Consider the following 12,297-nt stretch of genomic DNA (forward strand, 5'->3'; position numbering starts at 1 on the left):
TCGATGGTGTTCATATTTTTATACATATGTAGCTATATGCAGGTAGATATATATATATAAATATATATATATATATTTTCTATTTCTTTTTCTTTTTCCTCTATGCAAAGTCTTAATAAAAGAGATCAGCCATTAAAAAAAGGAACTATGAAGAAGCAACACATCAAAAAATAAAATAAAATAATGGAAGTTTTTTTTAAAAAAAAAAAACGGTCGTGACGACTGGGGTGGTTGAAAGGAAAAGTCAATGTCTTAAGAACTTTATTACAGTCTTATTTCACTGATTACATGTCAAAAGAAAAAAAAATCACTGTGAAGGACAGTTTATTGATTTATTTATTTTTCTCTCTGATTAGGGAAAATTCAAGTGCAGAAGCAGCCCTTATGGGTTTTTCTACTCCCCACCCCACCCCACGCCCTCCCTCCCATGACCAAGTTTCTTGAGAGAAATCAAAACAGGAAAAAAAAAAAAACTGGGGAAGGGACAGGTGGAGGGAGGAAAGGTTATCTCTGCCTCTCCCGCAGCCCTCTCTCTCTTGCGCCATCTTCTCGCTGGAGGGTCAGGGCCTCCAACCCTCTCTCACTCCTAAATTCTCTGCCACGGGGCACAGTTGGAATGTATGGAGTTTTATCCAGTTGTTTTGCAGCTGATTCTACGCCAGCTTCAAGGTGCTTACGGGAAAAGGGGGCATGGTAACCATGGTGACGGGGTTCAAGACCGTTTGGCCCACCAGCTGTTGGTGGTGGATAACTTGAGTTCCAACGCCGGGCTTCGCCATGACCGCTGGCTGGCCAAGGCTGGCAGTTCCATTCACTTGCTGGTGAGAGATGGCGTGCGCAATGTGGCCCACCACGGGCTGGCTGACCGCCACGGGCTGCGGGTACAGGGGGAGCTGCTGACCCAGGTGGGTTACGTGGTTGAGGGCGGCCGGGTGCACAGTGATGTGGCCGATGGGCTGAGCCGTGGTCGTCAGCTGGACTGGGCTGGAGGTGGACGAGGGTGCGAGGTGGGCAATGTGCTTGGGCTGGGGGCCCGGGAGGACATGGTTGACAGTCTGAATGACGGAGGCGTGGGTAGTGGCCGTGTGGGCGATAACAGTCGATTGCACGGTGGAAGCCGCCACGAGGTGAGTCTGTGCAGGGACAATCGCTTGGGGCTGAACCAGGGCCTGGGGCTGGAGGGGGGGTGGGGCATGGGGTGGGACGTGCTTCTGGGCCAGCGGCAGAACCGATGGGCGATGGGCAGCAGCGATGGGGGCCACTGCTTTCAAGAGCTCGGGATGCTGGCGGTGCGTGAGCTTCGGCAACGAATTGACAGGGCTGTTGTCTTCCATGTCCTCATCCATATTGTCTTCTCCTTCTGCGGGGAGATAAAACAAAGGCAGATGTCAAATTCTGGGCGAGGGAAAAGGTGGGAACCCGCAGGAGGCCAAATCAGGTCATCTGACCACTGAAATCGCTATTTCCGATGCCACATGTTGTAAACTGCCCAGAGTCACTTTGATGCGATGGGTAGAAATTTAATAGAGATAGATAGATAGATGATAGATAGATAGATAGACGATAGATGACAGGTATAGATAGATGTAAATAGCTGATAGAGATAGATGATATATAGATAGATATAGATACATTAGATAGAGAAATAGAGATAGATGTTAATGATATATAGATGATACCATAGGTGGATGGATGGATGATGGATGGATGAACAGCAAAACTTACATACCACTTTACAGTGCTTTGCAGCCCTCTCTAAAAGGTTTTACATCTTGACCCCAACAATCTGGGTCCTCATTTTAACCCACCTCGGAAGGCTGAGTCAACCTTGAGCCAGTGAGGATCGAACCCCTGGCAGTCTGCAGAATTAGACTACAATACTGCATTCTAACCACTGTGCCACCAGAGCTCTTAGATAGAGATGACAGATAGATGATAGGTAATGCAATGCAGTTCATGCAGTAGTAGTGTTACTTAGAGTAACAGAACATCTTTTTATGTAATTAATTTATATGCCATTCATCTCACCACTGAAATGATTTCTCCAGCACATACAAGTTTTATTTGCAGTGCACATTTCCTTCCTTCCTTCCTTCCTTCCTTCCTTCCTTCCTTCCTTCCTTCCTTCCTTCCTTCCTTCCTTCCTTCCTTCTCCTTTCGTCCTGCTTTCTCTCTTTCTTTCCTCTTTCTTTTCCTTCCTTTTCCTTTCCCTTTTATATTTTGTTTATTTTTTATTTTTAATCTTGCCACAAAATGGAATCGTGTTGTGAAATGGCACCAAAACATTCCAACATACCTGAAGCAGTTGAAGTGGATGCCTGATCATCTTCTGGTTGAACTGTCTGGCGGATTATCCGGTCAATTTCCAAGACATCCATCCACTGACTCAACTCATTCTTCAGCTCTGCCAAACGTTGCTGTGTGGCAATTTTCTCTCTCGCCAGCCGCTCCATCTCATGCTCATACTCTTTCTCTTTGCGTTTCAAGGTCTGCAAAGAAAAGCACAAGGTGAAATCAGAAGAAAGGAGGTTCCAAAGGGAGATGGGGAGATTTTTTTTTCTTCCTTGGACAAAAGAAGCATTCCAGGGGTCTCCAACCTGGGCAACTTGTGGACTTCAATTCCCAGAATTCCTCACCCGGCTTTGTTGGCTAAGGAATTCTGGCAGTTGAAGTTCACAAGTCTTAAAAGTTGCCCAGATTGGAGATCCCTGAAGCATTCCACAGAAACAGAGCTCTGGAAGAAAAATCTCATCGCTTGAACTTTGCTCGACCATGCAAATTACAGGAAATCCTCATTTTCTTAGCACGCCCAGATAAGGGAGAAGCTGAGCTACAAAATTTTGTATATCACACTTGCAAGAATGTAGGCCATTAGCTGTCCTCTTCAACAAAGGCCGGGTTTTTCATGGACCTTTAGAAAAATAGCGTGTTTTAAAGATTTTTAGAAGAAACTGTTCAAAAGGAACACGGAATGCCTCTTCAAAGAAGTTGCCACATGCTTTCTCAGGCATGGGCTGCTCCTAACATTTATGATTTCATTTCCCATCACCCTCAGCGACTGGGATCAATGGCTCACACAGGACAAAGCAATTTAAGGACCCAGGATTGGGATGATTTAAAGCAGCGGCATCTTCTCTGCGTTGAATGTGGTAATGCCTCTTTTATATTCCTGTTGCAGCAACTAAAGGGCACAGAGGAGGGTGAAATACTGTTTGTAATTATCTTAAGCAGAGGTCTCCAAACTTGGCAACTTTAAGACTTGTGGACTTCAAACTCCCAGAATTCCTCAGCCAGCCATTCTGGCTGGGGAATTCTGGCAGTTGAAGTCCACAAGTCTCAAAGTTGGCAAGGTTGGAGACCTCTGCTCTTAAGCAATGAGGGTGACCAGCAACAAATCCATCAAGATCACTTGCGACAGGCTGCGGCCTTGATCTCTGTGCCAAGCCAAGTGTCCCCTCTTAATAGCGAGCAGAAAGAATTACAGGTAGACCTCAACTCACAACAATTCACTTAGTGACCATTCAAAGTTCCAATGGCACTGAAAAAAGTGACTTATGGTCCCTTTTCACACTTTTGTATGACCTTTGTAGCATTCCCATGATCACGCGATCAAAATTCAAGCGCTTGGTAACTGGTTCATAATTATTATGACCGTTGCAATGATCCAGGGTCATATAATCATCTTTTGAGACCTTCTGACAAGCAAAGTCAATGGGGGAGCAAGATTCACTTAACAACCATGTTGCTAATGTAACTCCTGCAGTGATTCACTTAACAATTGTGGCAAGAAAGGTCATAAAATGGGGGGAAATTCACTTAACCACCGCCTCGCTTAACAACAAATATTTGGATTCAATTCTGGCCGTAAATCAAGAACTACCTGTACACAAATCCCGAGGGAGGGGAGTATTTAAGAGATTTCCATTCTTCGGATCCACACTAGCTTTGGTGCACAAGGAAATCTGAATATCTATAGAGAATCCCAATCATCCAGGCCATGGTTGTCCCAAAGGTGTTTTTTTCAACAGGCAACTGGACTTCCTTTATTTTTCCTTGAGGATGTTTCTCTTCTCTCATCCAAGAAGCTTGTTCAGCTCTTTGCTCTCTGAAGAAGCTTCTTGAATGAGAAGCTAAACCGTCTTCAAAGAAAAACCAGAAAGTCCAGTTGCCTCTTGAAAAATGCACCTTTAGGAAATCTGACTTCCAATGCAATTTGTTTCTACTGGGAAGGAAGGAGAAGAATAAGGAATGAGCAAATGTAGGGCTGATTCAGGGTTTTCTTCACTGGAAACAATATCCATCATTTTCCCTAAGTGTGCGTTTGTCCCTCTCTGAAGCCTGAGAGACGAAGGAATCAGTGGCTAAACCAACATTGGGCGAACGGTGTTTTAATGATCCAAGGAACCGGATGAATGAGCTTATGAGGTCATAGCTCCTCTACTCAAACATGATTCAGTTACGCTCTGCTCGTTCGATGGCCTGAAGGAACAACTGCGTGAAGCTGAATGGAGTGCAAGCATATTTATATAACACAACCGAGGGAGTTTTTAGATTCAGCTCTTTGAGTCCTACGATTCCACAGCTGGTCTGTCATCACTGAGGGGGTAAAAAAACCCATGGCTGCTTTAAAGAGGTGCAACTGTTGTGCCTCTGTGCCCCACATCCTTTGGGGGAGTTACATTTGCTGAGCCCACTAAAGCAGGGGTGGGGAACAATGGCCCTTTTATGACTCGGGGACTTCAACTCCCAGAATTCCTGAGCCAGCCAGGAATTCTGGGAGTTGAAGTCCACAAGTCATAAAGGAGCCAAGCTTCCACATCTCTGCACTAGAGAGGTTTATCTTGCAACCTGAGAGTTTAAAAAAAAACAAAAACTAGCAAAGCAAAATGCTGCTCTTCCAAAGTTAAATGCAATCGCTGCTGAGCATTCCTGTCTAATTTAAGCTCTGAGAAGCCCCTTATGATAAAATAAAAATATTAAGGTTTTCTTTAAAAAAAAAACACAATTTAATGGAAAGGAAAGGGGATTTGGTTACAAAAATCTTGGCAATGGATAGGCTGATTTTAACATCTATCTGATTTCCAAGTTCATGAACAGGGAGCTTTTTCAATCCTCTTGACGCACCATTCTCCCAAAAACAAAAGAATGTGCCAATCTTACGTGTTTTTAATTCTTGACAAACTGCCATTCTCTGTCCCAAGCTCTGGAAAGGCCGTTTGGAGCTATACTAGCCATGCATTGAGGTCAACTTTACAAAACAGTCATTTAAGGAAAGTGAACATAAGTCTCACTTTCTTCCTTTTGTGCCAATTCTCTATACTGTACCTCAAAGCAAACTGAGGATGGAAAAACCACCTCAACATAATTCTCCTATCCTAAATGATCCAGTTGTGACTCAGATGAAGAAACTCCATGAGGTCTAGGACCTTGAAAAGAGGGAAGGTAGGAATGAGCTGAAGGAAGTGCTGTCTCGGCGGGCCTGATTCTCCCTTTTGTTTAGGGTCTGTGACAATTTGCCACAGCCAACTCGCAGGACAACTGTGAGAAGAAAGGCCGTAAAAAACAGGGCAAAACTCACTAAACGGCTGTCATCACTTGAGACTCTCAAGAAGAGATTGGACTGCCATTTGTCGGAAATGGTGTAGGGTTTCCTGCTTGAGCAGGGGGGTTAGACTAAATGACCTATAAGGCCCCTTCCAACTCTGATTATCCGTTATCTGCTCAGCAAGAGAATTCTGGGGCTCTATTGCTGTCATAAGTCGAGGACTGCCCATAAATTGTTGAGACGAGTGAACTACATTGCATTTAGAAAGATTAAATATTATCGGTTTGTATTAAGCATCTCTTAATGAACACAATCCAGGCCTGAAAATGTCTCTAGAGACAGATTATAAGGTTTTGCAGGCCAGGTTAAAAACGGAGCATTTCCCAAAACACTTAAGAGAGTAAATCTCCCTCCCTCCCTCCCTCTCCCTCTGTGTGTGTGTGTGTGTGTGCTCACATGGCCAAATACATTCTTGTGATTTATGAGTTTGTATTTTGGGAGGTGGGTGGGGGGAGGAGCAGCTTCCTTCCTTTGGTAGTGCGGCCTATTTCACTCCTTTCAGGCATGGCTGGACACCCCCCTCCCTCGCAACTACCTCACCCCACCCGGGCTGCTAATTTCGGCTGACGTCTATGAGTCTTGTTTTCAGAACAGCCTTATCTGAAGGGTGCAGCAGAGAAGGTGGCTGGTTCTGATTTTACCCCAAACAGAAAGGAGCTAAGGGGGGGGAGGGGGATGAAGGCAGGGAGGAGGAAACACAACGTATATCAGCCTCGGCGTAAGATCCACTTAACGCACAAAGGGATGTTCTGAGGGCAAGTTTGTAGAGAAAGGTCTTTTGACTGAATTAGACTGTCAGTCCTTAAACCAGGGGTCCCCAAACCTGGCAACTGTAAGACTTGTGGAATTCTGGGAGTTGAAGTCTACAAGTCTTAAAGTTGCCAAATTTGGAGGCCTCTGCCTTAAACCATCCTCCAGCGGATCTTTGGGGTTGAAAAAGGGAGCTTCTCAGAAAGGGCTCAGAAATGGGCCCTTTGATTTGAAAAGGGTTGCTTTTATCGCTGCAGCTCTTTCTGTGACCTAATGGGTGGCTACAAGTTTAGGAAAGGCAGGTGTTGATTCACCAAACCATTCAAAATTAATTGCAGACTGTGAAACTTTTTCTGTGAGTCTGTGAACTTTTCTCCATGTTATCACTTTCCCTGCATTGAACTCCGTTAAATTGGCAGTTCGGCCTGGCGGGACGGACGGGGACACGGCTTTCGAGAGGATTGCAGGTGAAAAATGTATATTGTGTGTGCACGAATGTATATTGAAAAGTGTATATTGTGTGTACTGCTTGTGCCGAAGAGGCCACAGAGAAGCAAAGTATATTACAACGTAATTATTGTCTTGAGAAAAAAGGGAAACGAGTAAGCTTAAAAAGTTCTGCTCCTTGCAAATACGGGTAATCCTCGACTTACAACGGTACATGTAGTTGACCGTTCAACGTTACAACGGCACTGAAAAAAGTGACTTAGGGCCATTTTTCACACTTACAGGCTTTGTAGCAGCCCCGTGATCAAAATACAAATGCTTGGCAACTGAGTCATACTTATGACGGCTGCAGCGTTCTGGGGTCACCTTTTGCAACCTCCTGACAAGCAAAATCAACGGAGAAGCCAGATTCACTGAACAATCACGGTACTAACTGATCAACCACGCTGATTCACTTAACAACTGTGGCAAGAAAGGTCGTAAAATGAGGCAAAACTCACTTAACAAATATCTCACTTAAGAACAGAAATGTTGGGCTTAATTGGGGTCGTAAGTCAAGGACCGCCTGTGTACACAGAATCTTTATAATAAAGTGCAGTCAATATGCAGAACAATTTGAAAAGTCACAAGAAAGAGAGAGAAGCTGTGAGGGAAAAGTCCTAGACATCAAGGGTCCCCAACTTGTGGGCCATGGCCTATTACTGGCCCGCGGCCTAACTGACATCGGGCCACATGAGTGGGCAGCCGGTGCGCGTGCCTCCATGAACACGTACAGCCTCACTTGCGTGAGTGTCGCAGGCAGTTGCAGCCCCACTCAAGCGAGTCTCATAGCGGGCACTTACGCCCCCACTCACACGTCACCAACGTCGTAGGCATTTGTGTGCGGGTACGCATGCACGCCTGCCCCTCCCACCAAACCATCCCCTCTTTCCCTCCTCCTCCTCCTCCCACTCCGGGGTGCCAACTCTGCTTAACATAACACAACTACCTTCTCTATGCAACTTTCGCCATTATAAACCCATATAAATATTTAACAGGTAACTAAAATGACAGGTTATCCTAAACGATAACAGGCTGCAACGCTTTGTCATTTTGACCCTGTTTAACACAACACACGCACACACAAGGATGCAATTGCTGCCAAGCAGCATGACTCATGTATTTGTGCAAAAGCCGAAGGCATTCATTACGCAGGACCAACCAACATCATCCTGTCTGGTGTCACAATACAATTTGCAAAGTCACCCCCCCCCCGCAATCTGTAGATCTGCCTTGTCCCGAGTGGCAGAACAAGCACTGAAGTAAAATATACAGAAATATAACACTGAACATGCATACAGAACAAACACTAAAGCAAAGTATACAGGAAACACAGCATAGACTACACCAGGGTGGGGCTTTCATTCAAGAAAATCAGAATATATTACATTCTGGAAGCCTGGAAAAAGTAAACTGCAGGTTGTCCTTGATTTACGACCACAATTTGTGTCCAGGATTTCCACTGCTAAGTGAGACAGTTGTTTAGTGAATTTTGCCCCATTGTATGACCATTCTTGCCACAGCTATTAAGTGAATCGCTGCCGTTAAGTGAATCTGGATTTGCTTGTCAGAAAATCACAAATGGTGACCTCGTGAACCTGGGACACAGCAAGCATCGTAAGAGTCAGCTGCCAGGTGTCTGAATTTTGATCACGCAACGGTTGTAAGTGTGGAACATGGTCCTAAGTCACTCCTCTCAAGGCCGCTGTAACTGTGAAAAATCACTAAATGAATGGTTGTTAAGTCCAGGATTACTAAGATGAAAAGAAAAAGAGGCAGGCAGGCTTAAGACCACTTCCCAGACCTTGGCAAGTCATGGTTTCTCAATGCTGACGCAACAATTACAGCAGCTGTATTTGCTGGCACAAAAAATGCACTGGGAAAAATGTGGCTTATTAGGGCTTAAGCTGGATTTCCAAGAAGAGAAGATCAGCACACTTGAGCAAGGATCTCTGATCAAGACTTGTGCAATGAATTAAGCAGGGGTGTTGCCAAAATGGGCCGCAATCTATTTTAGGGGTGTGGTCCAACCTTAGCAACTCTAAGACTTGTGGACTTCAACTCCTAGAATTCCCCAGCCAGGCATGAGACACCAGAATTCCTCAGCATGGCTGGCTGGGGAATTCTGGGAGTTGAAGTCCACAAGTCTAAAAGTTGCCAAGGTTGAAAATCCCTGGGCTAGGTAGGAGATGTGGTTGGGAGGAGTGGAAAGAGGCTCCCTGCAAAATTCCTATGTTAATAGTTACAATATCTTCCCCCAGATAGAAAAAGGACCAGGTCAACCGTTCTTCATAATTCACACCCATTAAATGCTTCAGTAAATAACACCAAGATTCTGAGCCATACTTGGAATGGAAGCAGAATGGACCAGATGTTGCTTTTATCTACTAGAACACGGGTCTCCAAACCTGGCAATTTTAAGACTTGTGGACTTCAACTCCCAGAATTCCCCAGCCAGCCATGCTGGCTGGGGAATTCTGGGAGTTGAAGTCCACAAGTCTTAAAGTTGCCAAGATTGGACCATCCCTAATCTACCTGAGGAAAAAAAAAACACAGGGAATCTTGGCTAATCGAGTTCACGGCCTGCATTATCTGTTCATTAGGGATGCACAACTAAAGAAGTGCTTCAGAGAAGCCTCTTGGTGTCTCTTTAATTCCAGCAGACTATCATTCTAAGGTCCTTGCCAGGTCGAAAAAAAAGGCAAAGCAGGAACAGGTGTATGCTGTACACACCTACACCTGTCCTAAACCATTTCAGCTGTACATCTCTAGGATAGGGTAGCTGAACATTACAGTTTGGGAAGTAAGCAACAATAAAGTTTGTGCTTTTAATACAGGCAGAGAAGTACAGTTAGTCCTCAGCTTATAACCGTTCATTTAGCGACTGTTGAAAGTTACGGTGGCACTGGAAAAAGTGACATACAGCCAAGTACTCACTAGAATTAGAATAACAGAGTTGGAAGGGACCTTGGAGGTCTTCTAGTCCACCTCTTACAGCCACTGTAACATCGCCATGGTCATGTGATCAAAATTCAGGTGCTTGACAACTGGCATGGATTTATGACGTCTGCAGTGTCCTGGGGTTGTGGAACATCATTTGTGACCTTCTCAGCTGGCTTCCAACAAGCAAAACCAATGGGGGAAGCCAGATTTTCTTAATGACCATATTGTTGTTAATAACTGCAAATGATTTGTTTTACAACCATGGTGGAAAAGGTTGTAAAATCGGGTGTGACTCACTTAACAACCAATTTGCATAACAACAGGCATTTTTATCTCAATTATGGTCAAAAGCCAAAGATTACCTGTATGACATAAGGATGACCTGGGGGGGAGGGGGAGGCTTTTCATCACAAACAACTTCAAAATTACGATTTGTTTTCCAATTTTACCGATATTGGAAAAATGAAGAAACAACCGTGAGATAAAGAAACAATTAAGAAGATACTAGACTATACAGAAATGGATAGACTGACATTGAAAATTAAGCAGAAAGAAGACAAAGAATACTATCAAACATGGAAACTATTTTACCAGTGGCTGGAAAAAAGGGGTGGAGATTGAGTATATAATCGGTATTGTTAAGCTAATTAAATGCCCAGACAACATGATGTTTATTAAGCACTAAGAAATGTAAAATGGCGCCAAAGAATTGAGGCCTTTGAACTCTGGTGCTGGAGAAGACTCCTAAGAGTCCCTTGGACTGCAAGGTGATCAAGCAGGTCAGCCCTAGAGAGGAGATCAACCCTGACTGCTCTTTAGAAGGCCAGATCCTGAAGATGAAACTGAAATCCTCTGGCCACCTAATGAGAAGCCTTAGGCTGGGAAAGATTGAGGGCAGAAGAAGAAGGCAGGGACAACAGAGAATGAGGTAACTGGATGGAGTCACTGGAGCAGTTGGCGTGAGTTTAAATGAACTCCGGGAGATGGTAGGAGACAGGAAGGCCTGGAGGAACGTTGTCCATGGGGTTGCGATTGGGTCAGACACGACTTCGTGACTTAACAACAACAACAAGAAGAAATGTCATTAACAAAAAGTCAATATTTTTTTTTTTAAAAAAGCCTACTATTTGTTAAGAAACAATTTTAAAAAATCTTAAGAACCACCATTCCAGTTTAGAACAGCAAATGAATGAACTTGACAATGCTGGAGAGAGAATCTGGGTTAAAAGAAGGGGAGGAACGAATCCAAGCAATAGCTTTGTCGGTGTTCCTATTACCCACCGTCTGTTGGGAGACAAGCGCAGCCAAGTTTAAGGCTTCCAGGAAATTCCTGACTTATCTGGCTGAATATTTTCCCCTTTAGAGGGTGGAGGAAGGGATGGTGGAGAGGATCAACTGTGCCAGACTTGATAAAAATCAACAGGGAGACTAAGTGGGAAAACTAGAAGAGGCAAACCCCTGGCCTGGATGCTTGAAAAGTTCTTTTTTTTTTCTTTTCTTTTTCTGCATACTGCTGAGTTGGACTAATGAGTTTCTCAAAGTTAGCCATTTTAAGATGTGTGGACTTCAAATCCCAGAATTCTCCAGCCAGCGAGGGAAGTCCACACATCTTAAAACGGGTAAAGGTTGAAGAACACTGGACTGAGATCATCCTTTTCACTGCTTCTATGGTTATATACGTTATATACTTAATCCTCTACTTGCGACAGTTCATTTAGTGACAGTTCAAAGTTACAGCGGTACCGGAAAAAAAAAGTTTAGACAATTGGCAACTGACTCATATCTAAATCGGTTGCGGTGTTCCAAGGTCATGTGATCACTTTTTGCACCTTTCTGACAAGCAAAGTCAATGAGGAAGCCAGATTGTCGAAGTGTTTGGAGCATGACTACTATTGTGAGACAACCCAGGAGCACAACACAGCACACAGAGTATTTGTCTTTTAACAGTGGTTTATATACAAGTCGTATACATAAATATACATGTTAGGCACATACCAGGCAAGCAATCAGTCTTCATTACTCTGCAAGGAGAACTACAATGGAGATAGAACATGAGGAGAGAGAGAGAGAGAAAGAGACACCCTCTCATAGCCACCTTTATATAGACAACTTCTTAAAGTGGCAATAACCCTGCTGGCCCAACCTCAGTCATAAAGTGGCAATACCGCTGACTCATTCTCATTGTATCAGCATTTACAGCAGCCTTACAACAGCTGGTCAGCTATTAAATCTCAACACCTTAACACAGATTCACTTAACAACTGTGTTATTTACTTAACAACTGCAGGGATTCACTTAACAACTGTGGCAAGAAAGGGGATAAAATGGGGTAAAATTGACTTAACAACTGTCTCACATAAATTTTGGGCTCAATTCTGGTCATTAAGTCGAGGACTATCTGTATTTAAGGCAAAAGGAACATTTGACACTGCCACCCCCCAAATTCATACTCACAAATACACCTGAGTGTTCACTCTTTCTGGGTGGGGAAAGGAACCCTTTCTCTGTAAGTT

The 12,297-nt window shown here is 44.1% G+C and overlaps 1 protein-coding gene across 1 annotated transcript in view; it reads right to left on the reverse strand.

Moving 5' to 3' along the window:
• Positions 1–202: 202 nt before the first annotated feature.
• MNT (MAX network transcriptional repressor) overlaps positions 203–12,297 on the reverse strand; it is a 72,293-nt gene continuing 60,198 nt past the window's right edge. The window contains exons 5-6 of the mRNA XM_026710215.2: positions 2,297–2,489; positions 203–1,360 (exon numbers count right to left, since the gene is read on the reverse strand). Coding sequence (XP_026566000.1) covers positions 654–1,360; positions 2,297–2,489 — 900 coding nt within the window. The 3' untranslated portion in view covers positions 203–653. The remainder of the gene's footprint in view (positions 1,361–2,296; positions 2,490–12,297) is intronic.

The sequence above is a fragment of the Pseudonaja textilis genome, chromosome 1 (assembly GCF_049901715.1).
Source record: "Pseudonaja textilis isolate UNSWEBS1 chromosome 1, rPseTex1.2, whole genome shotgun sequence".
NCBI classification, from domain to species: domain Eukaryota; kingdom Metazoa; phylum Chordata; class Lepidosauria; order Squamata; family Elapidae; genus Pseudonaja; species Pseudonaja textilis.